The sequence below is a fragment of the Phyllobates terribilis genome, unplaced genomic scaffold (genome assembly GCF_046119375.1).
Source record: "Phyllobates terribilis strain yellow unplaced genomic scaffold, ASM4611937v1 Scaffold_5__5_contigs__length_657084704, whole genome shotgun sequence".
Lineage (NCBI taxonomy): Eukaryota > Metazoa > Chordata > Amphibia > Anura > Dendrobatidae > Phyllobates > Phyllobates terribilis.
Window position 1 is genome coordinate 33,872,414 of NW_027362765.1, and position 27,537 is coordinate 33,899,950.

The 27,537-nt window shown below is 44.7% G+C and overlaps 1 protein-coding gene across 1 annotated transcript in view; it reads left to right on the top strand.

The window, feature by feature from the left end:
* LOC141271858 (uncharacterized) overlaps nt 1-3,515 on the top strand; it is a 158,552-nt gene extending 155,037 nt beyond the window's left edge. The window contains exon 18 of the mRNA XM_073682053.1: nt 1,437-3,515. Coding sequence (XP_073538154.1) covers nt 1,437-2,953 — 1,517 coding nt within the window. The 3' untranslated portion in view covers nt 2,954-3,515. The remainder of the gene's footprint in view (nt 1-1,436) is intronic.
* The last annotated feature ends 24,022 nt before the right edge of the window (nt 3,516-27,537 follow it).

Here is a 27,537-nt window from a genome sequence, read left to right on the forward strand (position 1 = left end):
GAATAGTTTGTGATCTCCATTTGCAGATCACTTAAGGTTCCAAAAAGGCAGAAGACCAGAACAGCAGAAAACTGCTAAAAGTTGACTCAGTTTCCCACCGTGAACTCATCTATAGGAGTAGTGACTATTTTTAATATACATGTATTCGCTGGAAACTAGCATGCAGTCACTGTTGTATAGTGAAAATTAAAAATATGCCATCTTATCGCCAAAATAATGGTGCCCAGCTTGTGCTTCTGAAGACACACCGTAAATTTTTAAGTGGGTTCTTCCTGATATTGCAATGTGGACACTAACACTGTTCGTGTAACTGCAGAACTCAAAAGTGAGGCGGACATTTGGCTTTTGGGAGATCAGATTTTGCTGGATTGGTTTTTGGAAGCCATGTTGTTTTTCAAGAGTCCTCCATCTACTAAGAATGTGGAAACCCTCTATTTTTCCATTGACAGATAATGGACCTAATTGGGATCTTTTATGGGGAGTGGATTAGAAGTCCTTATTGATATCATTTTGGCCTACATAGCGTTTTTGTGGCTTATTATTCCAATATTTGGAATGCCGAACGAAAAAAGTGTTCTACTGGTTTGTGCCCTGAGGTCTTCTGTTGGATTATCTGTTTTTGCCTTACAATTATTTACTATGTTGCTACATTCAACGGGTGAAATGAGTATTGAACACATCAATAATTTTCTAAGTAAATATATTTCTAAAGGTGCCATTGACATGAAATTCTCACTTGATGTCGGTAATAACCCATCCAATCCACACAGGCAAAGAAAAAACCATAGATGTCCATAAATTAAGTTCTGTGTAATAATGAGAAATGACGCAGGGAAAATGTATTGAACACACTTACTGAAATTTAATTAATACTTCATACAAAAGCCTTCCTTGGTGATGATGGCTTCAGGACACCTCCTGTATGGAGAAACTAGTCGCATGCATTGCTCATGTGTGATTTTGACACTCTTCAAATCCTGAAGGTTCTGCAGGCTCCTTCTATGAACCCTGAACTTTAGTTCCGTCCATACATTTTCTACTGGATTCACTGGTTTTCTCATCTTGGAATGTTGGAAGCAGGATTGCTCTAATTATTGATAGATTTCAGCTGATGTCATAACTTTCCATGACTTCTTGCAACTCTCCATGTGTTCAATACTTTTTCCCTGTGTAATTTCTCATTATTACACATGACTTAATTTATGGACATCTATGGTTTGATTTCTTTGCCTGTGTGGATTGGGTGGGTTGTTGTTGACATTTGGTGAGAATTTCATGTCAATAGCACCTTTAGAAATATATTTACTTAGAAAATTGTTGATGTGTCCAGTACGTATTTCACCCTCTGTACCTTGCAATTTCTTTGGGTATTTTAGAAATGTTAAAAAAATATAGTTCAAGATATGTTATTCAAAAATAATCTTTATTTTTGACAGGTGACTGTACCAGGAGATCAGAAGGCCATCCAACATCTTCAATTTTTAAATCTGGTGACCTTGATGTCACAAAAGATATAAGTGCTGTCTATGCCACTATTCCAGAAATACCATCATCCCTTAAAGATCTATCATCTGATCCTTTTAAACAGGTCCTATCTTCTGATTCATCTCAGACGATTAAGAAAAATAAAAGTCACAAAAGAGGCGTTAAAAATAGAACTGCTCTTTCAGCAAACAAACCATTTTCAAGTACAGAATATGAAGAATGTTTTTCTCTCAAAACATCTTTTCTTACACATCAAAAAATTCACATAGAGGAGAATAGATTTTCTTCTTCAGAGCGTGGGAAGGATTTTAACCAGAAATTGGATCTTGTTGGACGAAAAAAAGTTCATGCAGGGAAGAAGTCACATTTATGTTCAGAATGTGGTAAATGTTTTCCAAAGAAATCAAGACTTGTTATACATCAAAGAACTCACACAGGGGAGAAGCCATATTCATGTTCAGAATGTGGCAAATGTTTTGCAGTTAAAGCAAAACTTGTTAAACATCAAATAATTCACGCAGGGGAGAACCTATATTCATGTTCAGTATGTGGGAAATATTTTTCATATAATTCACAGCTTGTTACACATCTGAGAAGTCACACAGGGGAGAAACTATTTTCATGTTCAGAATGTGGGAAATGTTTTACAAGGAAATCAAGACTTCTTTCACATCAAAGAACTCACACAGGGGAGAGGCCATTTTCATGTTCAGAATGTGGTAAATGTTTTGCAGTTAAAGCAAAACTTGTTAAACATCAAAGAACTCACACAGGGGAGAAGCCATTTTCATGCTCAGAATGTGGGAAATGTTTTTCACAGAAATCACATTTTGTTACACATCAGAGAAGTCACACAGGGGAGAAGCCATTTTTATGTTCAGAATGTGGTAATTGTTATGCAAATAAAATAAATCTTGCTAAACATCAGAGAACTCACACAGGGGTGAAGCCATTTTCATGTTCAGAATGTGGGAAATATTTTGCATATAAAGCAAATCTTGTCACGCATCAGAGAACTCACACTGGGGAGAAGCCATATTCATGTTCAGAATGTGAGAAATGGTTTGCAAAGAAAAATCATCTTGTTATGCATCAGAGAACTCACACAGGGGAAAAGCCATTTTCATGTTTAGAATGTGGGAAATGTTTTGCAAAGAAAAATTATCTTGATAAACATCAGAGAACTCACACAGGAGAGAAGCCATTTTCATGCCCAGAATGTGGGAAATGTTTTATAGATAAATCAGTTCTTGTTACTCATCAGAGAACTCACACGGGAGAGAAGCCATATTCATGTTCAGAATGTGGGCAACATTTTAAGCAGAAATCACATCTTGTTGTACACCAGAGAAATCACACAGGGGAGATGCCTTATTCATGTTCAGAGTGTGGGAAATGTTTTACCTACAAAATGAGTCTTACTAAGCATCAGATATCTCACAAAGAGAGAAGTCCTTCTCCTACCTAGAAGGTGGGAAATGCTTTACTCGAAAATCATATTTTGTTGACCATAAAAAGAAAACTCACATAGGGAGAAACCATATATTTTTGACAAACTGTACAAGAAAGCACATAACAGAGTCAAAGTAATGACAAATAAATAAACGAGAAAGCAAGTAAGAACTTTGAATTTGAATTAAAACATATGCAGTTACTAATATACTGTACATACTTTATCTAAAACAGCAAATAAATGCAATATTCCATCGGCATTGAATATTTTTCAGTTATATATTTATATATTCACTATGTGGACAAGAGTATTGCTTCACCTTCCCTTAAACCTCCCCAAAAATACCCAACATTTCTCCCTCCTCCCTCTTCTACCTTACTTCCAATCTCAGTAATCTACCATTCATCAATCTCTTTCAATCCACAATCTCCGTGTATGAACAAACGTCTTTTGTAGATCACAATATTAAACCTGTTCATTTTGAAAATATCTATTTACACGTATGATACATTCCTTCTTTGTTGGAACATCTGGTGTGATCCATTTCAATTAAAATAAAATGTCTCCATCTTCCTTATTTCAAACTGTAATGCTGGGGTAAGATTATCTATACACTGACCCCTGTACAGAAATATTAGGGCTGCAGCAGCATCACATATAATATACATAAGAATAACACTATATCCATAGTTCTTTATACAAGGACATAGAGATCAGACAAGGTCCTCATGTAGGCAGTTTCTGTTATTCTGAAACGCTCTTTATATGGTCAAGATCAGTGAGTCTCATTATACCGAGTAGAGAAGCTCCAGGGAAAAAGAACCCTTCTCGTTCTTACACAATGTATGCCAGGTCTGATGTATCCAGCCACTGTGCCCAGATTCTCTCATTTTTGTCTCTAGCGTTTCTTTTAGAATAAATCACTTTCTCATACAGTTCTGTAGTAATGACTTTGTTAATCACTGTTTATAGGAGGTTTCGTCCGAATCCATCTAAATATTATCAATTTTTGTGCAAGAAACAATAAACGTCCTACCACAGTTTTACCATGTGTGTCCAATGTCAGTTCTTCTACATACCCTAAGAAAAAAACATGGAATTTCCGACCAAACCTGCAAAAACATCTGAGGGAAGTTAAAGGGAAGGTGCTGTGATTTTTATTTTTGGATCAAAAGAATATATAATCAATAATTTTTAATACAAAATTAAATGTACCACTTTAATAGTTTATTTATTAATTTTTACTTCAGCCACTGGGGGCTGCCACTTGCATTTGGTGATGTATAAGTGTCTGAGCACAACACTTACACACCTCAAATAAGGCAGCCTCTGGCCATAAGAGACTGCAGTTGCCGTTTGACCGCATCTCTTGTATTGAAGCCTCTCCTGCCTCTAGGTGTGACCTGGGAATACCCTCTGGTCTGTCCAGGTTACAGATGTGGGAGGAGATAGGCGTCATCTTTGTGTAGCCCCCAGTGTATGCTGTGGCTACACTTTCCCCCTGTCATCGCAGGGGGAAAGTGCCTGCAATGACGGGAGGTGTCGGGGAGCAGAGGTGTGGAGTGCATATCTGTGGAGGCTGGGAGAGGTGATCGCAGCCTGTCATCAGTATTTGGCTATGTGCACACGATGCGGATTTGGTGCATTTTTTGTGCGTTTTTTTCTGTGCGGAAATGCAGCAGAATTGCATTGGACAACGTATCCCATGACTTCCTATGATTTTGCAAGTTCTGTGCACATGGTCTGGATTTATTCTGCGCGGATTTTAGATGCGGGAAAAAAACACAGCATGACCATTTCTTGTGCGTTTCCACATGCGGATTTGCCTATGCAATGCATTGGAAAAACGCATCGGCAAATCCCCAAGTAAAAACGATTCAAAAACGCATGTAAAATCCACATGCTTTTTTTCTGCCAAGGACATGCAGAAATGCTCCGGAAAATTTCTGCTTCATTTCTGCATCGTGGGCACATAGTCTTACAGTACAGGCTGCGATCACTGATTACCTCTGACATGTTCAGAGCACAGCAGGGAAATAATCACGCTACTGTGCTCTGAACACACAGAAGTGGACGCCGCACTGCATGGAAGCGGAGGGAAGGTGAGTACAAGCGTTTTTTTTCTTTTTCTTAAATCAAATGTTTTTTTATTGATTTTTATAAAGATTTACACAAAGGAAAAAAAAGTGAAAAACAACAACCAGACAAACATTGGAGAAACACAGTTCTCCACCCCCCCAACCGTAAGACGCATTAAACATGAGTTATTTATACATCTTGGCTCTGCAAAACCAGCATAATTAGATGAACAAATATTTGAACATAGTAACAATAGTCAATCCAATTACATATAACTTGTGGAAGTACTAATAACATTTTAATTAATTTTCAAAGAAGTTTAATTTGAGGCATCATATAAACGTACCTCAAAGCAAGCCGAGGCGCAATCTCCTCAGTTCCCTAGATGTCAGACCAGAGCTATCAATCCATAGACCCCATATCTTGTCAAATTTAGAGATAGCATCTCTTTTTAGGTATATGCCTTTTTCCAAATTTACTAGCCAGCTAACTTCATCAATAAATTCTAATATAGGCTCCTGATCTGCTATCCATTTTTGGGCTATCAATTTTCTTGCCATATATAACATACGTGCCGTTGCAATTTTGCCATACTCAACAATAGTCAGATGTTCATCATGTCCCAATATACATACAAATGGTGAGAGCTCTACGTCAATTGAATAAACCCTGTTAATCATTGCTACAACACTCTTCCAAAAGGACACCAAGTTAGGACAGTTCCACATCATATGAAGCATATCTGCTATGTTAGTTTTGCATCTAGGACAGTGGGGACTTGGAACGAAATCCTATGTTAAATAAGAATTGAGGTGTTCTGTATACCTGGTGTATCACATATATATGGGACAGTCTATGGGTTTCACTTAAAGACAGCTGTGGAACTCTTTCCAGTATATCTGACCAGTGATTTTCCTCTATGGGTCCCATTACACTCTCCCATTTCTCTTTTGATCGCATCGGCTGGTTTGTGAATATAATGTCTAAGAGAATGTTATACACAGTTCTCGTGGACTGATCTCATTACTTTATATTAGCTATTCTCTGTATTATTGAGTTTCGGGGTACCCCTCCTTCCAAAACAAAGCCTTCCACCCAATATGCGTGCCTAAATTGTAAGTATTTATAGAATTCAGAGTGATGTAACCCATATTCGTTTTCCAGCTGTGAGAATTCCTTAAGCCCCCGTCACACATAGCGAGATCGCTAGCGAGATCGCTGCTGTGTCACGGTTTTGGTGACACAACAGCGACCTCACCAGCGATGTCGCTATGTGTGACACTTTGCAGCGATCAGGCCCCTGCTGTGAGGTCGCTGATCGCTGCAAAGTGTCCTGGACCATTTTTTGGTCGTTGCTCTCCCGCTGGTCAGCACACATCGCTGTGTGTGACCAGTGGGAGCAGCGATCAGGCTGGTAACCATGATAAACATCGGGTTACTAGGGGCACACGCGTTCCTAGTAACCCGTTGTTTATCATGGTTACGAGCCTGCTAAAGTGAGCGGTAACCTCCCGCTCACCGTAGCAGAGTGGTAACCATGATAAACAACATACGCTGAGCTCCCCCTCCCCCAGGGTCGTCCCATCCCCGGATATGTTGAAGCTGAAATGTCACATAATATACCCACGGGTTAGGAACCGCAAGCCCTCCCATTGTTTTGTTTCTTTGCAATGTTTCCAGTTTAATTATCGGAGTCTGTTTGCCCCATATTAATTTTCTAAACTCCTGACTGACTTTAAAGAAAAACCTCTGATTTATCCATATTGGGGAGTTGTGTAGAACATACGGCAATTGTGGCATCCAGATAATTTTGACCAGGTTAGCACGGCCCACAACCGACAACGGTAACTTAGACAAGACGCCTAGTTTACCTCTAAATTTAATTAAGACTGGATCAAGATTCAACTTCTCATAATCATTTATTTTTGCCGATATATTGATGCCTAAATATTTAAACTCAGATACCATTTGTAAACCCGAGTTAATGTAGTGGGAAGCATTCTCATCTGTATTATCCAATGGAAGTATAACTGATTTGCTCCATTTTATCTTCAGACCAGAGTATTTTCCAAATGTTTCTTTAATTTCCATTGCTATAGGAAGGGACTCAGAAGTTTTAGCCAGAAATAATGCGTTGTTTTTTCTCTATGCATTGAATGGATGGGGGACATGTACCAGGATGGAAAACATGTACTAGGATTGGGAACATGTACCAGGAAAGGGCCATATACCAGGATGCACTATATGAGGCACATTACACTATGGGGCCACTATATGGGGCCATTAAACTGTAAGGCACTATATGGGGTACACTATTGTGCGGGGATCTATATGGGGCCATTATACTGTGGAGCACTATATTAGGTCATTATAATATGGGGTACTATATGGAGCCATTATACTGTGGAGCACTATATGGGGCCATTACAATATGGGGCACTGTATGGGGACATTGTAATATGGGGGACTATATTAGGCCATTATACTGTGGAGCACTGTGGGGCCACTATACAGAGGGCAGCGTGACTCAGCGACTCTGATGAGCTTTGTAGCTACTGACGTCACCTCTGTTCAGAGCCGCCGGGTCTCACAGAGCGCAGCAGGACCCAGAGTGGCTGCTGCTATAGCCTCCTAACAAGGCTCCGTAGCCTTTGGATGTCGTATTCGGGGATCGTCGTGGGAACGCCATGGACCTGCATGGGAACTTTTTGTTTTCTAATAAATTGGTGAACGAGGGACAGTGTCTTGTCTTAATTTCTCTCTTTTTCAGGTTTCCATGTGTGGACTATGGCGGACCTGCATGTTTTGTTTTTTTAAATAAATTGGTGACCCCGGGAAAGTTTTGGGGAATGTTTTTGAATTAGTAAAGGGGGTGTCTGATAGACCCGTCTCCATTACTAACACCAGGGCTTGATGCCAGCTGTAATTTTTGACAATTCACAACTGTAATCAACTTCAACTACCATTACCCCCAATTGCCACCGCAACAGGGCAATTGGGAAGAGTGAAGGTGACGCTCCAGATTTGGAGCATCTAATGTGGTGTGCCATTTCTGGGGCGGATACCTGCTTGTAAGTTTAGGCTGGGAAGGGCCCGATAACTAGAGACCTTCCCAGCATGATATTATAAGCCTTCAGCTGTCTGATTTACCTTGGCTGGTTATGAAAAATAGGGAGACCCCACGTCATTTTATTATTTATTTGGCTAAACACCCTTCAGTGCCGCATGAAAGGCACTAAAGGGTGCAAGTTTATTATACAGTATGTAGGGGGCTTGTGAAATTATATATCTACAGGATATCTATCCTATCTTTGTGAGGCCATTATCACTAGAACTACCGCATGTTTCATAATACCTATAATTACCATTAGGGGTCATTTTGACCCCCATTCAAAAGTACTAACTTTTTTTTGCCAACAAATTAAAGAACATTTATTTTAACTTAGTAGGAACAGTGTTAAGATCAAGTACAGCAGTTTAAATGCATTTTCCTTTTACATGGTCATAGCATGCGGTGTCCAACAGTTAACACAAACAGTACTTTCTTCCACTTTCCCAGTGCATTTTCCACAAACTGGTTTGTTACAGCTTGCGCAAGTTTTAATTGTTTTGTTTTCGTTGCATCTTCCAACTCCACATTTTCGACGCTTGCGGATTTCTTGTCCTTTTGTTTGTGGTTCAGACATTGCGGATGATGGGCCACTTCTTGATTCCAAATAATTCTTGCGAAGGTCTAATGCCAGCTGAAGAATGAACTCCTGTCTGCTAATTTGACTCCCAGTTGCTGTTTTATAGAGTATTGTTGCGTTTATAGCTGCTAAATCAAGTACATTACAAAACACCTGAAAAGGCCATCGGCGGCTTCCAGATTTTGTGGTGTACTTTCGAGCCATCTGGTCTACTGTGTCCACTCCAACCTTTGTTTTATTGTAAAATGTTACCGTTTCAGTTTTTTTTTTCTTGTCGTTTCCAACTTCTACATCTGGGTGAAGACTACTGAGCAAAGTGACATTCTTATTTGGTTTACCTTGGTAAACTGTAAGAGTGATGTCACCATTCTTCATCAGAGTAGTCTCATATGTATTTGTTCATAGTTTTTTTGCCAAAGATGGAATCTCGTTTCTTGCATTGTTCATCGTTCCCACAATGCTTGTTCTCTTGGCTTTCAGTGTATTGGCAAGTTTCAATGAAGTGAAAAAATTATCTGTAGTAACATTTCTTCCCTTGTTCAAAAATGGATCCATTAGTTTGAGAACAATGTGTTGTGCAAGAGACTGATCAGCCGGTCGTTGTTCATCTTTTCCCAAATATGGAAACCCGTTGCAGAGGTATTTGGATTCTACGTCAGCTACCAGCCAGAATTTTATTCCAAATTTGTCCAGCTTATTGGCTATATATTGGGTGAAAGGACATCTTGATTTAGTTGGAAAAAGCTGTTCATCAACTGTCAGGTTTTGTCCAGGTTTGTAACACAGTATACAATTTCCAATGAAGCGATTCCACACTTCAGAAAATAAAGCAAACTTGTCATTCTTCAATGTATCAGATCGGGTGGATTTGATGTCAAATCGTACAAATCGCATCAATTCTTTGAACCTACTTCTCGGCATAGTGACTTGAAAGAAGCGAGGACCCCAAGTACTTGACCACAAGGTTTTTACAGAAAGACCATTTGCATTATATGCGCCCCTCGCATATAATATTGCAGTAAATGCATTAAGCTCGATTAGAGAAACTGTCCATTTATCATCTTCAAGTTTCTGACGAGCCTCCATTTCTGTACACTTTTTTTATGTGGCGAAGTATAGGTTCATCAATTAGCAATCTCCATGCACTTGATACATTCCCATTGATGATCTCCCGTTTGGCATAAGGGGTGGGTCCAGCTGTTTCTCTTAGAATGTTTTGTTGGGACAGTCGGCCAGTAGATGCAGGAGCAATTGGGACAACTTCCCACACAGTTCCATCGCGACAAGTCTCTTTATGACCACCAGCAGGTGGAATGTCCACTGTACCTTTCTTTCTCCCTCCGTATCCAAAATATTGTGGTTGGGTCCCTCTTCCTCTCCGCAATTGTGGTGTGGCCGTACATCTTGTTGACGTAGTAGGACGTCCATCATCCTCTCCAGAATCTTCGGTATCGTCAATTATATCACTGTTACTGCTTGAATCTGATTCTTGGGAAATATCATGAGGAAAATATTCTTCATCAGACTCTGAGTCTATTTGTTCCTGATTTTCTTCTTCTGACTCCTTTTTCTGATAAATTCTGAAGACATTTCAAAATGTCATCACTTGTCCGACCCCTCAGCTTACTCATGCTTCAAATATACGTCGCAAAAAGGGACTTGTAAGTTCGCAGAAGTAATAAAACGACACTGTACAAACATGCAGAGTTGTAGCTTCAACTGTAATGTTTGCTACTGAAGTGCAGACCGAAATTGCTAGAAGAGACATGGATCAAACATGTTCAGACAAGTTTAGACAAAACAAAATGCTGAATCATCCCTGATATGCAAAGACACAATTACACTCTACAACTAGGGAGAAGCACTGTGATTTTCTGTACTCTGTAATATTAGGTGACTTGCCTACTACTACTTTTATGTATGGGGTCAAATTGACCCCATCAGTACTTATAGGTATGAATTGTAAAATCCGGGCCCCTGAAAAAATTACAATTCATTTTTGTGTCCTAAAATATACACTACCATGAATAAATAAAAGTCACAAAAACTCAGAACTCATTTGTTACAATTTTAGAAATTATAGGAAAAATAAATAGCAAAAGGGTCAAAATGACCCCTCCGGTAGTTCTAGTGACTGTGGAGCACCATGTGGGGCCCATTGGACTGTATGGAGAACTATATGGGGAATCTATTGGTGGTTCAGTAGGAAGAACAATACTTTGTAAGGGCTGCAAAGTTATGAGATATGCTCTGCCGTGGCCTCACTGAATTTTTTTTTTTTTTTGAGAGGGAGCTGGGGGGCAATTAATGTGTGATTCTGCTCTGTCCACTTCTATTGAAGTAGTAATGTAGTGGACGGAGCAGGGTCACGCATTACACCACTTCTTCCATAGAAGTGGATAGAGGGGTGTTACACATTACATCACTGCTCCCCCTAGTGTTTAAAAGTGGAAATACCAAACATTTTTTAAATTATTTTTCATATTTTATTTAATAAAAAAACAAATTATTTTAAAAATTAATACTTAGATTTTTCCAACTGTTGAAAAGCTTTTTTTTAATTTCACCTTCCCTTTAAATTCCTCCTAAAGGGGAAGGGCAGGCAGAGAACAGACAAATGACTGTAGCTGGTCAGAGGCTGTCCACACCCCCTGATCTCAGAATGAATGGAATAAGATATTATCAAGAGACTGGTTGTTACTAGAAGCCAGGAGCAGGCCACATCCCTAATCTGTGATGTAACGTCCCAGAAGGGAGGGGGAACACAAAGGAGCAGCTTCACCATCACAGTGAATAGCAGATACTGTCAGGATTAGAAACTGTGCTAAAACATCTAATAAGCCGACATAATAATACTACCATAATACTTTTATTAAGCTGTCATTTACAGTGCATTGAAAAAGTACTCATACCTTGTGAACGTTTCCAATTTTTTTCACATTACATCCACAAACTTAAATGTTTTTATTTGGATTTTATGTGATATATAAATACTAAGTAGCAAGTATTTGTGAAGTGTAAAGGAAATTATACTTGTTTTTTTTTTTTTTTTAAATTTTTTAAAAAAATATAAAGCTGAAAATTGTGATGTGCATTTGTATTCAGACCCCTGAATCAATACTTTGTAGGACTACTTTTCTCTGCAATTACTGCCGCAAGTCTTTTGGGTTCTGTCTCTACCAGCTTTGCACATCTAGAGACTGGATTTTTTTTCCCCTCATTCTTTTTTTGCACACTCCCTCTACCTCAGTGAGATTCGATGGAGACGTTTGTGATTGGGATTTAGGTCTGGACTTTGAATTGGACATTCACACACATGAATGCTTTGATATAAACCATCCATTATAGCTTTGGCAGTATGTTTAGGGTCATTGTCTTGCTGGAAGGTGACCCTGTGCCCCAATATCAAGTCTTTGCAGGCTCTAACAGGTGTTCTCCCAAGATTGCTCTGCTTTTAGCTCCATGCATCTTCCCATCAACTCTGACCAGATTATCTGTCCCTGCTGAAGAAAACGAAACACAACAAAGAGTTGTCATTTTATGTCCTATATTCCAAATTCTGACTTGACAATGCCCCTTATTAGCTTCAGGACACAAAAAGACTCTTTACACTTAACGGTCTCTTAGTAGACATCCAGTCCTGACAGCTAAATAACATGAAACATAACTTAAAGTGCTATTGTGCAACATAGAAAGAAAAGGTGTGGATCTCACCCATTTGTTTGCATGTAGACACCGTCCAGGTTTTCCTGTCCTTCTCAGTTGGTCTGTTTCTCTAAGGGCTGATGCTACCCTGTCGTTCCCTTGGTGTTAGTTCCCACCATCTCAAGGGCAGTACCCAAGTGTACCTTATAACAAATCCCAAAAAATCCCTCCTGACGTGTTTCTTGCGACATTTGCAACATATCAATTTCCCTTGTGAGAAAGAGTTTTATTTGCAGATTTTCCCCATAGACTTGCATTCCATGTGGAAAATCTGCAGGGAAAAAAACTATGTAAACTGATGGTGCTCAGGCTTATGGCCTCCTTATTGGTCAGAACAAGGACTGACAAAAAAAAAACAAAACACTCCTGGAACTCTTCCCGATAGTGGCAGCAATAGAGCTATGGACACGCGGCTGGCAAACAAAAATATACGCTTGATAACAAAAAATACCAGCCTAGCGCACTGCATAAACAAGATGGCATCTTGGTCTCTCCCAGTGCTAGGCCTACTACGCCGGCTAGCACTTCTGTGCCTAAACCACAATATGTGGGTTCGCGCTAGCCACGGCGCTGAGGGGTCTAGCTATCACAGAGCTCATGCCCAACTCCATCCCTTTGCCCTCCATCCCTATGGGATCTAGTGGCGAACAGCTGATGCCATTAATCCGAACGTCAGTCGCCCCGTCGACGTGGCAAGCATACGGTAAGGCGTGGGAAGAGTGGACACGACTAGTGGCAGGCAGACGGGTTGACCAATGTGACCAAGCCAGGATAATAATCACCATAGAATTTCTCCACCAGCTAATGATGAGAGGCATATCAGGGGCGTCGGCGCAGCGGTGGCTGGCCAGAGTAGCATTTCTTTTCCAACTACTGAATTGGGGAAATGTTACAAAAAGATTCATCATCAGACAAGCCTTGACAGGGTGGAAAAGGGCTCAGCCAAGCAAGGAGTGTAGACGTCCCATGTTATTAAAACGCCTCTCCCACATTATATCCCTAACATTAATTACATGCCATTCACAATTTGAAACGACACTACTGTCTACCGCATTTGCCATTGCCGTCTTGGGGGCGATGCGTATAGGCGAATTAGGCCCTCGATCCAAAAATAGAACCAGCGGTGGCTTATTATACCAGGACGTAGTCATAGCCAATAACGCAATACGCCTATGAAAATCCAAAACGGACCGAGCTGGCAAGGGCACTTGGGTGCTTTTACAACCCACAAACGGTACACTTTGTCCGGTTAAAATACTTAAAACATATAGCCATCAGACCACAAAGGAATTTCTTCCTATCACACATTGACGGATCCCCATTAACGACATACCAGTTCCAATCAGTATTTAATAAATGCCTAACATCAGCAGGGAATCACCTCAAAGATTACGGGACACACTCATTCCTCATAGGCGCAGCCACGGAAGCAGCAAGAGCAGAACTGTCAGAAACGGAAGTACAGAGGATAGGGAGATGGCAATCCATGAGTTTCACGAGATACATAAGACCAGACTTGTTCTCCTAACGTTTGTTTTCTTCCAGGTGACACAAAGTCAACAGTTTGGGTTATAGGCCACTCGTACATATGCTAGGCAGAAAAAAGGGCGAAAGTCCGCCCAGGTGGGAGGAATTTGGGATTTCACGAGACATATTTAAACTGGAAAGGCATTAGAGGCCTGCGATGGCCACAGGTACTACTAGAGGTGATTGATATAGGAAGAGAAGCAAGAGGGCCAGACATTTTAGTCATACACGCCGGGGGAAACTACCTCGGCCATCACGAGCGTGGAATTAATTACAATGATGAAGCTAGACACAGGGCACTTCAGAGCATTTTTCCCAAATCTAATAGTGTGGTCGGAGATTGTGCCGCGAGTGGTATGGCGAGGTGCTCAAAACATCACGGCCATCGAACGAACAAGGCGAATAATCAACGCATGGATGGCAAAATTTGTAAAGGACAGAGGCGGAGTAGTGATACCACACTGACAACTGGAAGGGGATACAGCAGGCCTTATACGGCCCAACTGAGTTCAATTAACTGATATTGGTCTGGATATATTCTTCTCAGGGCTCCAAGACGGAGTTGAGCAAGCGTTAAGAGTGATGGGTGGGGGTCGGAGTCCTGCATACGAGTACGCAGGATCCTCCGTGGCCTGGAAATAAAGAAAGGACATGTTGGAGAGTTCCGCTTGTTGGCCAACTTGCCTGTGTGGAGACACAGGGCATGGGGCAACGAGCTGATTTTGGAAAAAGTAATGAAATGCCTTTCTAATGAAATGAATAAAAGAGTTAATAAAGCTGTGACCGATCCTCACTCATCCAGTTTTACGTAGTACATTATTGTATTGGAAAGGAAAGGGGGGCGGTAGGGGGTCCCCGTAACATCATGCCCACTGTGCGCTTTTTTATTTTTTTAAAACAATTGTGTAAAATGACTTGTGGGGTGGAGGGGTTGAAATCTGCAACATGTCAATTTCCCTTGTGAGAAAGAGTTTTATGTGCAGATTTTCTCCATAGACTTGCATTACATGTGGAAAATCTGCAGGGAAAAAAACGTATGTAAACTGCAGAAAATCTGTAGAATCAAAATCTCACCAAATACTCATCAAGAGTGCAGTGAGCCGACATGTATGCGCCCCAGCCTCACCAAGGTTATTGCCAACAATCTCTCCTCCACACCAGTCCAGAGCGCCACTTCTGCCCCCGGCCATGACATGGCAGGCACAGGTTCTTAAAGACGTCTGCACCAACATCCCCAGACAGTGGAGCAATCAATCAAAATGGAACCGACGTGTTTCCAATGATGAGTCAGTGATTGGGCCGGGATGCTGTATGGCCCTAATGACTCAGGGTAACACACACATATGGTTACCTTCCCATACACAGATCCGCCCCCATGGGTGTTGTACACACAGGACTCTGCCCCTGTATATCCTTCTCGTACACACATGGCTCCGCTCCGTATATGTTGTACACACACACATGGAGGCAAAACAATAAACCATACAGCTCAGCTACAAGCTCCATCGTCATCATTCAGTGTCTGTCGGAGTCTGAGATCAGAATAATCACAGATTCACTGATGTCAGGTTCCTTTAAACCCGATTAGATTTCTGCTACAATTGACAGCACATTCTGGTGTAAATGTTAGTAAATGTGATCATCTTGGTATGGACACACCCTCATACTACGCCCCACCCACAAAACAAGAATATCTACCTTAAGTTAGTTTTTAATAAACCCTTGTACGCGTGACTCCGCCTCTGTTCATACACGGCTCCGCCCCATACACCTCGTAGATGCGCGGCTCCGCTCCGTACACCTCATACACACACGCGGCTCCGCTCCGTACACCTCGTACACGCGCGGCTCCGCTCCGTACCCCTCGTACACGCGCGGCTCCGCTCCGTACACCTCATACACACACGCGGCTCCGCTCCGTACACCTCGTACACACGCGGCTCCGCTCCGTACAGCTCGTACACACGCAGCTCCGCTCCGTACACCTCGTACACGCGCGGCTCCGCTCTGTACACCTCGTACACGCGCGGCTCCGCTCCGTACACCTCGTACACGCGCGGCTCCGCTCCGTACACCTCGTACACGCGCGGCTCCGCTCCGTACACCTCGTACACGCGCGGCTCCGCTCCGTACACCTCGTACACACCCGGCTCCGCTCCGTACACCTCGTACACGCGGCTCTGCTACATCCACACTGTAAACCCCTCCTGACCCCACACATAACCTTCACCTCATCCAGCACCATGACAACCAGCACAGCAGAGTCCTGCATCCACTGAGGCCCCTGATCATGTGACCCCTGACTCCTCCCCCCCTGTGACCTCATCACAGGTCCTGTGCGCACAGAACAGCCATATATGTGGTGGCGGCTCTGCAGGTGGAGATTCCCCATTACTGGGCGCAGGGGGCAGTAACCCCTTCAGTACTGAGACTACACTGTGTTCCAAATTATTATGCAAATAATATTTTCTCAGATTTTCCCAAATTACCTATATGAATTGCAGTCATTGTAATTTTCCAGTCAAATAACTATTAGAGTACAATTGAAAGGTTTTTGTACAAACTGCCTATGATAACAGTATATTTTTAAAAAAAATAAAACACTCAAGCTGCACTCAAAATGCATGTTCCAAATTATTATGCACAGCAGAGTTTTCAACCTTTTCATTTTAATAAAGAACAAAAAAATGGTCATTTTTGAAATTATAAGCATTAGCACAAACTGAAATCAAACAGTTTTCAACTCAAAACTTTATTCTAGGTGATGTTACATTTGCACATAGGACCCCTTGCTCGAAAAGAGCTTCTGAACTCTCTCGTCCATTGAATTTGTCAGGTTTTGGATGGTTTGTGCTTCAATTGTTTTGCATGAGGACAGAATACCCTCCCAGAGCTGTTGCTTAGATGTGAACTGCCTCCCGCCATCATAGACACTCCTTTTGATGATGCTCCAGAGGTTCTCAATGGGGTTGAGGTCAGGGGAGCATGGGTGCCACACCATAAGTTTGTCCCCTTTTATGCCCATAGCAGCCAGAGATGCAGATGTGTTATGTGCAGCATGAGATGGGGCATTATCATGCATGAAAATGATCTTGCTGCGGAATACACGGTTCTTCTTCTTGAACCATGGAAGGAAGTGCTGTTTGAGAAACTCAGCATACATTATGGAGTTTATCTTTACCCCTTCAGGGATCCTAAAAGGGCCGACAATCTCTCTCCCCATGATTCCAGCCAAAAACATTACTCCACCTCCTCCTTGTTAGCGCCGTAGCCATGTTTGCATGGGGTGTCCATCAACCAGCCATCCTCCACTCCATCCATCTGGACCATCGAGATCATTTCATGCATGATAATGCCCCGTCTCATGCTGCACATAACACATCTGCATCTCTGGCTGCTATGGACATAAAAGGGGACAAACTTATGGTGTGGCACCCATGCTCCCCTGACCTCAACCCCATTGAGAACCTCTGGAGCATTATCAAAAGGAGTGTCTATTATGGCGGGAGGCAGTTCACATCTAAGCAACAGCTCTGGGAGGGTATTCTGTCCTCATGCAAAACAATTGAAGCAGAAACCATCCAAAACCTGACAAATTCAATGAATGAGAGAGTTCAGAAGCTCTTTTCGAACAAGGGGTCCTATGTGCAAATGTAACATCACCTAGAATAAAGTTTTGAGTTGAAAACTGTTTGATTTCAGTTTGTAATAACCTGCTAATGCTTATAATTTCAAAAATGACCATTTTTTTGTTCTGTATTAAAATGAAAAGGTTGAAAACTCTGCTGTGCATAATAATTTGGAACATGCATTTTAAGTGCAGCTTGAGTTTTTTATTTTTTTAAAAATATACTGTTATCATAGGCAGTTTGTACAAAAACCTTTCAATTGTACTCTAATAGTTATTTGACTGGAAAATTACAATGACTGCAATTCATATAGGTAATTTGGGAAAATCTGAGAAAATATTATTTGCATAATAATTTGGAACACAGTGTATTTTGGGGCTTTTGATACCAATTTTTAATAATCCTGATGTTTTCATCCTTTTCCTCTGATAGATACATAAGACCCAACTATGGAAGAAGAAGAAAAGCACTTATAGTAGCTCTTTCTTTGCAGCCACAAACAGTGATGCCCCAATGCAGTGTGTATTATCCCCCCATACAGTATAATGTTCCCCCATTACATTCACCCCTTCACACAGTATAATGTTCTCACAGTACCGCCATCCCCCCACACAGTATAATGTTCTCACAGTACCGCTATACCCCACAAAGTATAATGTTCCCACAGTACCACCATCACCCCACACACAGTATAATGTTCCCACAGTACCACCATCTCCCACACACAGTATAATGTCCCCACAGTACCGCCATCCCCTCACACACAGTATAATGTTCCCACAGTACCGCTATACCCCACAAAGTATAATGTTCCCACAGTACCACCATCACCCCACACACAGTATAATGTTCCCACAGTACCGCCACCCCCCACACAGTATAATGTTCCAACAGTACCGCCATCCCACCACACACAGTATAATGTTCCCACAGTACCACCATCACCCCACACACAGTATAATGTTCCAACAGTACTGCCATCTCCCCACAAACAGTATAATGTTCTCACAGTTCCACCATCCCCCCACACACAGTATAATGTTCTCACAGTTCCACCATCCCCCCACACAGTATAATGTTCCCCCAGTACCGCCATCCCCCCACACACAGTATAATGTTCTCACAGTACCGCCATCCCCCCAAACAGTATAATGTTCTCACAGTACCGCCACCCCCCCACAGTATAATGTTCCCACAGTACCGCCATACCCCACACAGTATAATGTTCCCACAGTACCGCCATCCCCCCACAGTATAATGTTCCCACAGTACCGCCATCCCCCCCCACACAGTATAATGTTCCCACAGTACCGCCATCCCCCCCACACAGTATAATGTTCTCACAGTACCGCCATACTCCACACAGTATAATGTTCCCACAGTACCGCCATCCCCCCACACACAGTATAATGTTCCCACAGTACCGCCATCCCCCCACACAGTATAATGTTCCCACAGTACCGCCACCCCCCCACACAGTATAATGTTCCCACAGTACCGCCATCCCCCCACACAGTATAATGTTCCCACAGTATCGCCACCCCCCCCACACACAGCATAATGTTCTCAGAGTACCGCCATACCCCACACAGTATAATGTTCCCACAGTTCGCTATCACCCCACACACAGTATAATGTTCTCAGAGCACCACCATACCCCACACAGTATAATGTTCTCACAGTACTGCCATCCCCCCGCACACCGTATGACACTACATGGTGCCCCTCACACTCACAGTCTGGTACCACCCACCCCACTGACTAATAAATACTCACTTAGCCCCATTCTTAATGTCTGTACAGTTGAATCCAGGACATATGAGATAATCACCCCACGATAATAGAGTATAATAAAGTCGTTGTGGACGTGATTTCACCAACATTGTGCAGGGAGATTGTTTTCCCCATAGTGATGTATATTTCTTATTGATAAAACTGTGATTTATTTTCTTACTTAAAACTTATTTTTAAACTTTTTTCCACAACTCTCATTAGTGCGATCATACAATGTACAAGCCTCTGATTGCTCCGGTGATGCACTGTACTACTGTAAAGCGGTGTATTGCAGGGGCAGTCTTACCCTTAGTCAGATGCCTCTGACTGAGGTGCCCTGCTATAAGGGGTTAAAATCCCCTGTATTCCCATGTCCCCTTCTCTGGTTTTGGCCTGCCCAATGGTTCCCTGTTTCCTGTCCTCGTCCCATTCCCTTTCAAATAAATGTCCCTGTGTGTCATCTTCCGGTCTCTCCCTACAGCGTGAAACCCGGAGACTGGTTGTCTGCTGGTGAGAGACCGGTAAGATGACAGACAGTGACAGCCTTGCTCAGGCTATATGAGATAAGATCAGGAAGGAGGGGAGCGTCTGGCTTACCTGCATACTTGGTGAGTCGGTCGCTCCTCTTCCCCAGCAGAATAAAGACCCATGCGACCCGCTCGGCGTATCCACCCGACAGTGAGACTCAGCCCTAGTGGAGACTCATCCCGGCACGTGCGCAAGAAGGCTGTGCGCGCGCCGGTGGTGAGATCATCCTCACAGCGGGGTGTAATGGCGGCGGCTGTAAGCCTTACACGCTTAGAAGGCAACACAGCGCCGCCACTGTTAGGCGCGGCGCTTCCTGCGCCGGGTCTGTTTGTGGCCCCGCCCACCCACCATCTTGATTTCTCCTCGGCTGCAGCACGCGGCGTGTGCAGCTGCTCAGGACCGGCCCCTCCATCCTCACTCTCGACGCCAATTTTAAATAAAGCGTCGCTCACCATCCCTCACACGGTACCCGCGGCTACTGCACGCTGTATTTCAGGTATTGCACAGCCGGCGGTTCCAACTCCCACCTCACAGCCCAGTAAAACAGTACCCCCCTCACAAAGGTTTCTTCAAGGGGCCAATAATCACTACATGCTGCAGAGCATTGCAGAGCCCCCTCGTTACTCCTCTGTTTGCCCCACTTTACAATGGCAGCCTGCTTTTGTAGCTATGGGTGGCCATGCTAGTAGCAGCTCTTCCTCTGTTGAGGAGGCTGCCAGTAATTCACAACCGCCGGCACCCTCAGACGTATTCATCACCCCCCCCCCCGCCTCCACCACTACCAATCAGCTATCCATCACAGTCAGTGATTTTAGCCACGTCATCACCTCCGCCCTCCCCACAGCCCCCACCCATCCCACAGGTTCTAACCCCCATTCCTAACCTCCCTGACCCAATCATCTCTTCCACAGCACCTTTGATGCCCTCTGGCTCTGATATGGCATCTATTCCCATTGCTGATCCATACGCGGGTGCAGGATCTCTGGCTCGTCATCGCCGCCATCGCGGGCGCGGTACCTGTACCACGGATTCTTCATCCCCTTCAACTTCCTGCAGCCCAGTTCCACGCAGACATTCTAAAAAGTCACAAACGGCGTACCAGCCATTCTTCACATAGCTCAAGATCAGCCAGAAGGAGCTACCGCTCTAGGTCCTCACTCTTATGTTCACCGTCATCTATGGACGAGCCGTTTAACTCTTCAGCTGATTCGCAGAGGGGTTCGCATCGTCATTCACGGCGCCGTGACAGGTTACCCGGACTTCCTCAACGTCAGGAGGGTATGATCGCTCCGTCTTCAGTTCCCGTTACAACGATTCAGCAAGGCTGCGGTGAGTACCAATACTCTGGGGCTTGGGGGAATGGTTCATCACCGGTAATAGCTTCCACCTCAGGTAGAAAAATTTTAGTCAACCCACTTATGTTAATGCAGAACCCCCCAGTTCAGCGGGATCTCACCCCGGTCCAGGCTAGCATACATAAAGACTTTTTCTTCTGCGGTATTTCCCCGTTAGGATCTCACTTAGATGAGGAAACTCAAAATAAAATTTGGTCAAATGAATACATTGATATTTGGTCACTGGTTTCCACTGACCAACACACCATTGACATGGAACGCCGTGTTGCCGATAGACCTTTTGACCGCAAACCGAAGGTCGCAAGGACTATGAATAATTGGCTTCATGCCTTCTTTGTTATGGGATGTATCATGGGTCAGAGGCACCCTGAGCGATGCTCGGAGATGTTTGTTTACATAGACTCTACTGTATATATAATTCTTACAAGTCCCATGGAGGCAGTGCCTGGTGGCATTATGATGAGGATTTTAGAAGGCGCTTGTCCCTTCAGCTTCATCTGGGATGGGGGGTAAAAGCCACAGATACATGGCTCAGACTAATGATGGCCCAAAAGGCATCATCTTCCTTTCAGTCAACAGCCCCTGGCCCCCTCACTGGTCCCGGGTCAGCGGCCGTTCGCAGACCGGGCACATGCTGGCTTTTCAATGAGGGGCACTGCCGTTTTTACGGACTCTGTAAATATAAGCATGAGTGTTCTGCCTGTGGAGCCCCCCATGCAGCCATTAAATGTTCCTGACCCTCCACAAAGTTTCCAACAGTGCCCTCTGGTTAATCTGAAAAAAAGGACTCCAGTGAGCGTGTCCGAGATGGGGCCTTGGCTCGACCTGTACCCCAATAAGGAGGCAGGGGCCCAACTCTACTTTGGTTTCACATTTGGTTTCTTTATTCCTTTCACTTTCAGCAGGTTTCCCTGTCTTTCTTCAAATCTAAAATCTGCCAGAGATTTTCCTCAGATACTGAGTGAGAAGCTTCAAAAAGAATTATTTTTGGGAAGAATCAAGGGTCTTTTTTCAACCTCTCCTTTTTACAATCTACGGGTATCTCCGCTAGATATTGTACCGAAGAAGGAGAGCGGAAAGTTTTGTTTCATTCACCACCTTTCACATCCTAAGGGTTCCTCTATTAATGACGGTATTTCTGATAGTGACACGTCTGTCACATATGTTTCCTTTGATAGAGCAGTCGCCCTGGTCAGGGATGCGGGTCAAGGAGCTTTAATGGCAAAATCTGACATCGAGTTGGCTTTTCGCCTCTTGCCGGTTCATCCTGACTGTCATCACCTCTTAGGTTGCTTGGTGGACGGGCAATACCACTATGACACTTGCCTTCCAATGGGTTGCGCCATTTCTTGCCATTATTTCAAACTGTTTAGCTCCTTCCTTGAATGGGTCATTAAGTATGAAACAAATTCCTTTTCAATCATTCATTATCTTGATGATTTTTTGTTCGTTGGCCCTCGGGATTCCAGTTCTTGTCATTATTTGTTGAACACTTTTTGTTCTTTTATGTCTTGTTTTGGAGTTCCCCTTTCCATTGAAAAAACTGTCGGACCAATGTCTTCTTTATCTTTCCTGGGTATTGAAATTGACTCAGTAGAAATAGTTTTTAGTCTGCCCGAGGACAAGATTTCAAAATTATTATCTATCACTAAGGGTTTTTTTTCGCTGTCAAAAGCGTCACTCTGCGTCAAATGCAGTCCCTGTTGGGCCTCCTTGTTTTTGCATGTCGGGTTCATGCCCATGGGAAGAATTTTTTCTCGCCATCTGTCCCTTTCTACTAAAGGCATAAAGCTTCCCCATCACCGGATCCGTAAAACCCCCTCTTTGCGGGCTGACCTGGTAGTTTGGAGACAGTTTCTCTCCTCTTACAATGGTCGTACTTGTTTCCAGTCAGCAGAGTCTTCTAATGAGGATCTGTCTCTTTTCTGATGCCTCAGGATCCTTAGGTTTTGGTGTGATTTTCGGAGAACAGTGGTGTGTTGAAAAGTGGCCCGAGTCCTGGCACTCCAGGGACTGGGTTAAAAATCTTACATTGCTGGAACTTTTCCCCATTGCAGTTGCAATTTGCATCTGGGGCCCCCATTTGCGCAATAAGCGCATCTGCTTTTGGTCTGATAACATGAGTGTAGTCCATGCAATAAATCATCTCGCATCTTCGTCCATTCCTGTGATAAAGCTAATTAGGTTTTCAGTATTACAATATCTATCAACCTATGGTTTCGGGCACGCCATATTCCTGGTTCTATGAATGTTGTCACTGACTCACTTTTGCGTTTTGATTTTCAGAGATTTCGACACCCGTGTCCCAGTGCCCAGTCGGAGGGTCTTCCAAGCCCATCCAGTGTATGGGAGGTTGCGGAGAACAGCTAATGCCGCTGGTCAGATCATCTGTTGCCCCAGCGACTTGGCGGGCCTACGGTAAGGCATGGAATGAGTGGCTTGTATTCGTAGGTAACAAACTGGTTTCCTTGCCCGTTTAGAAGTTACTATACAGTATCTTCTTCATCTTCACAGTACTGGTGCATCAGGTGCAGTTGCCCAAAGCCGTTTGTCAGGTTTGTCTTTTCACTTTCAGCTTTGTGAATGGGTGGATGTGACAAATTTTTTTATTATACGGCGGGCTGTAAGGGGCAGGAGCAGGAGTCACCCCCGGGAGGAGAGCAGATGGCCCATTTCCTTTAACCTCCTTAAGCGCCTCATTGAGTTCACCTCCCTCTGCTCCTCTCCTTACGAGGTGTCTTTATTTTCAGCCGCTTTTGGTCTTGCATTCTTTGGTGCATTTCGCATTAGTGAGTTGGTATCAGCTTCTAAGTGCAGCCCAGGAGGCCTTCGCAACGATGATGTATCCTTCTGTCAGGGTGGCTTACGTATTCGTATACGTAAATCTAAAACAGACCGTTCAGGCGCAGGGACATGGGTCCCTTTGTTTTCCATTCCGGGTCCGATATACCCACTAACTTTAGTAACGAATTTCCTTCAACACAGACGCTGCGGTCATTCATTTTTGTTCCATGAAGACGGTTCCCCTCTGACAAAGTTTCAATTTCATTTTTTTTTCATAAAGGCCTGGGTTTACTAGGTCTTCCCCCAAAAGATTTTGGCACCCACTCATCTAGAATTGGGGCGGCTACCGAAGTTGCTCAAGCAGGTTTATCCAATGTCGAGATTCAACGGATTGGCAGGTGGCGTTCTGCTTGCTTTGCGAAGTATATCAGACCGGATTTGCTAATTTAATAACATAATTTTTTCCCTTAGGTGCTACCAGACCTACTGTGTGGATCCTAGGTCACTCCTACATTTTCTGGGCCGCCCAAAGAGCAGACAGTTGTCCAGGAGGAAGAGGCTTTGGTTTCCGGGGTTTGGAGGTGTTTTGGAAAGGCATTCGTGGCCTAACCTGGTCTCAAGTTCTACCGGAGATTGTGAGGATTTCCCAGCCTGCCTCCTCCCCCGTCATTCTTGTTCTTCATGCTGGCGGGAATGACCTCTGCTCCTTCCGCCTTGCCGAGCTGCTGACGATTATGCGGTCTGATGTGGACATGTTCCACTGCTTCTTCTCAGAGCTGGTTTTGGTTTGGTCTGAGGTCATTCCTCGTGTTGTGTGGCAAGGTGCTAGGGAGTTGGCGGCTGTTGAACGCTCTCGCAGAACCCTCAATGCTCGCATGTCCCGCTTTGTGCGTTTCAAAAGGGGTGTTGTTGTAACATACCTGGCGGCGTCATTGCATAGTGGTCCATCTCCCACTGTGCAAGAGCGCGCACTTGATCTCCAGTCCAGAATGTCTCTCTGGCTTCCCTCCATGCTGTCTGTTTGTGTCTGTTTCTGCTGCTTAAGGGCGGTGCCAGATCACTTCCTGCTTTTTGTACCTGCTGCAGGCACACCCCTTGTGCATCCTCAGCCTATTGCTGTCTGTCACCTGGTATTTAAACTAGCTGCTCCAATTAGCCCATGCCTGAGCATTGTGTTTCATTCAGTGTGTTCTTTCACGCTGAATGTGCCAGGTCCCTTTCTGTGTTTGCTTGCCTTTCTTGTAGGCTGTATTTCCAGTCCTTTTATTCCACAACTCACACAAGACGTTTCAGCCTGTCCAAGGCTTTTTTCAATTGAAAAAAGCCTTGGACAGGCTGAAACGTCTTGTGTGAGTTGTGGAATAAATCAACTGATTATCAACACGTGAGTGCCGGGATTTTCTTTTCCTACAGACATTGTTTTCCACGTGCACCACTCTAGCTATACGGAGTGCCGACTATTCCTTTTTGATACTGTATTTCCAGTCCTGTCTGAACACGCTCCTTGCCTGCTCGTTCCGCCTTCTAGGGGCCGCATACCTAGACCCACTCCCGTATCTTGTCTGTCCTGTCTGAACACGCTCCTAGCCTGTTCCTCCCGCCTTCTAGGGGCTGCATACCTAGACCCGCTCCTGTATCTTGCTACTGTGTCTGTTCTTGTCTGTATACTCTTCTAGCCTGTTTCTCATGTTTCTCTATGTCCGTACCTTTCCTTTTTCTGCAGAATCTGAACTCGTACCTAACTCCTGCTCGTTGTCACTGTACTCCCGTTTGTGAGTTTGTGGTCCACTCGCTACTTCACTGCAAGTACCCTGTGGGTATCTGGTTCTGCCTTTCCCTTCCTGTCTGTTCCGTGTGAACAGAGCCCTGTCCCCCCTGCTCTGCCTTGCTTACCGCTCCGGCGGTTCTAGCCTGCTCTGCCTTGCTCACTGCTCCGGCTGTTCTAGCCTGCTCTGCCTTGCTCACCGCTCCGGCGGTTCTAGCCTGCTCTGCCTTGCTCACCGCTCCGGCGGTTCTAGCCTGCTCTGCCTTGCTCACCGCTCCGGCGGTTCTAGCCTGCTCTGCCTTTGCTCACCGCTCCGGCGGTTCTAACCTGCTCTGCCTTTGCTCACCGCTCCGGCGGTTCTAGCCTGATCTGCCTTTGTTCACCGCTACGGCGGTTCTAGCCTGCTCTGCCTTTGCTCACCGCTCCGGCGGTTCTAGCCTGCTCTGCCTTGCTTACCGCTCCGGCGGTTCTAGCCTGCTCTGCCTTGCTCACCACTCCGGCGGTTCTAGCCTGCTCTGCCTTGCTCACCGCTCCGGCGGTTCTAGCCTGCTCTGCCTTGCTCACCGCTCCGGCGGTTCTAGCCTGCTCTGCCTTTGCTCACCGCTCCGGCGGTTCTCTAGCCTGCTCTGCCTTTGCTCACCGCTCCGGCTGTTCTAGCCTGCTCTGCCTTTGCTCACTGCTCCGGGGGTTCTAGCCTGCTCTGCCTTTGCTCACCGCTCCGGCGGTTCTAGCCTGCTCTGCCTTGCTCACCGCTCCGGCTGTTCTAGCCTGCTCTGCCTTTGCTCACCGCTCCGGCGGTTCTAGCCTGCTCTGCCTTTGCTCACCGCTCCGGGGGTTCTAGCCTGCTCTGCCGTTGCTCACCGCTCCGGCGGTTCTAGCCTGCTCTGCCTTTGCTCACCGCTCCGGCTGTTCTAGCCTGCTCTGCCTTTGCTCACCGCTCTGGCGGTTCTAGCCTGCTCTGCCTTGCTCACCGCTCCGGCGGTTCTAGCCTGCTCTGACTTTGCTCACCGCTCCGGCGGTTCTAGCCTGCTCTGCCTTTGCTCACTGCTCCAGGCGGCCTCGTCCTGCTCTACTCTTGCTCACCGCTCCAGGCGGCCTCGTCCTGCTCTACTCTTGCTCACCGCTCCAGGCGGCCTCGTCCTGCTCTACTCTTGCTCACCGTTATAGGCGGTCTCGTCTTGCCCTGCTCTCGCTCACCAATCTGGGCGGCCTTACTCTGCTATGTTTGTCCGCCACATCTGTGGTTCTGTTCCTGAGTCCCAGTGTGTACTGGGTCCTATCCCGCCTGTGTTCCTACCTGCTAGTGCCTCCCTGTCTGCACTCTAGCTGTGCTTGCCTGTACCCCCCTGCCTGCATACCCGCCTGCCTGCATACCAGTCGTGCCTGCCTATACCCACCAGTCTGTGTGCCAGCCTAACCTGTCTGTTCCTGTATTCCCCTGTGTGGGTCAACAGCCGTGTCCGCGGTCTGTCCTGGAGTAGCACCTGGTCCCTCTGCTCGGTTCCTCCTTGGTGCACTGGCGTCGTATGCCGTCGTGCGACCCTGGTCGGATCGGGTGAATACCTAGTTACGCCCCTCCAGGCATTCACTCTCCGGCACGGTCCAGTGGAATCACACGCACACGCCGCTCAGCCCGGGCGTGTGCATTACAGTTGTTATACGACACCGCCAGCTTGAAGGGGACAATTCTAGGCTCATGGTTAATGATGGTGTCCATCTCATCGATATCTGCCTGGATATTTTCCTGTCTGGCATCGAGGATGGT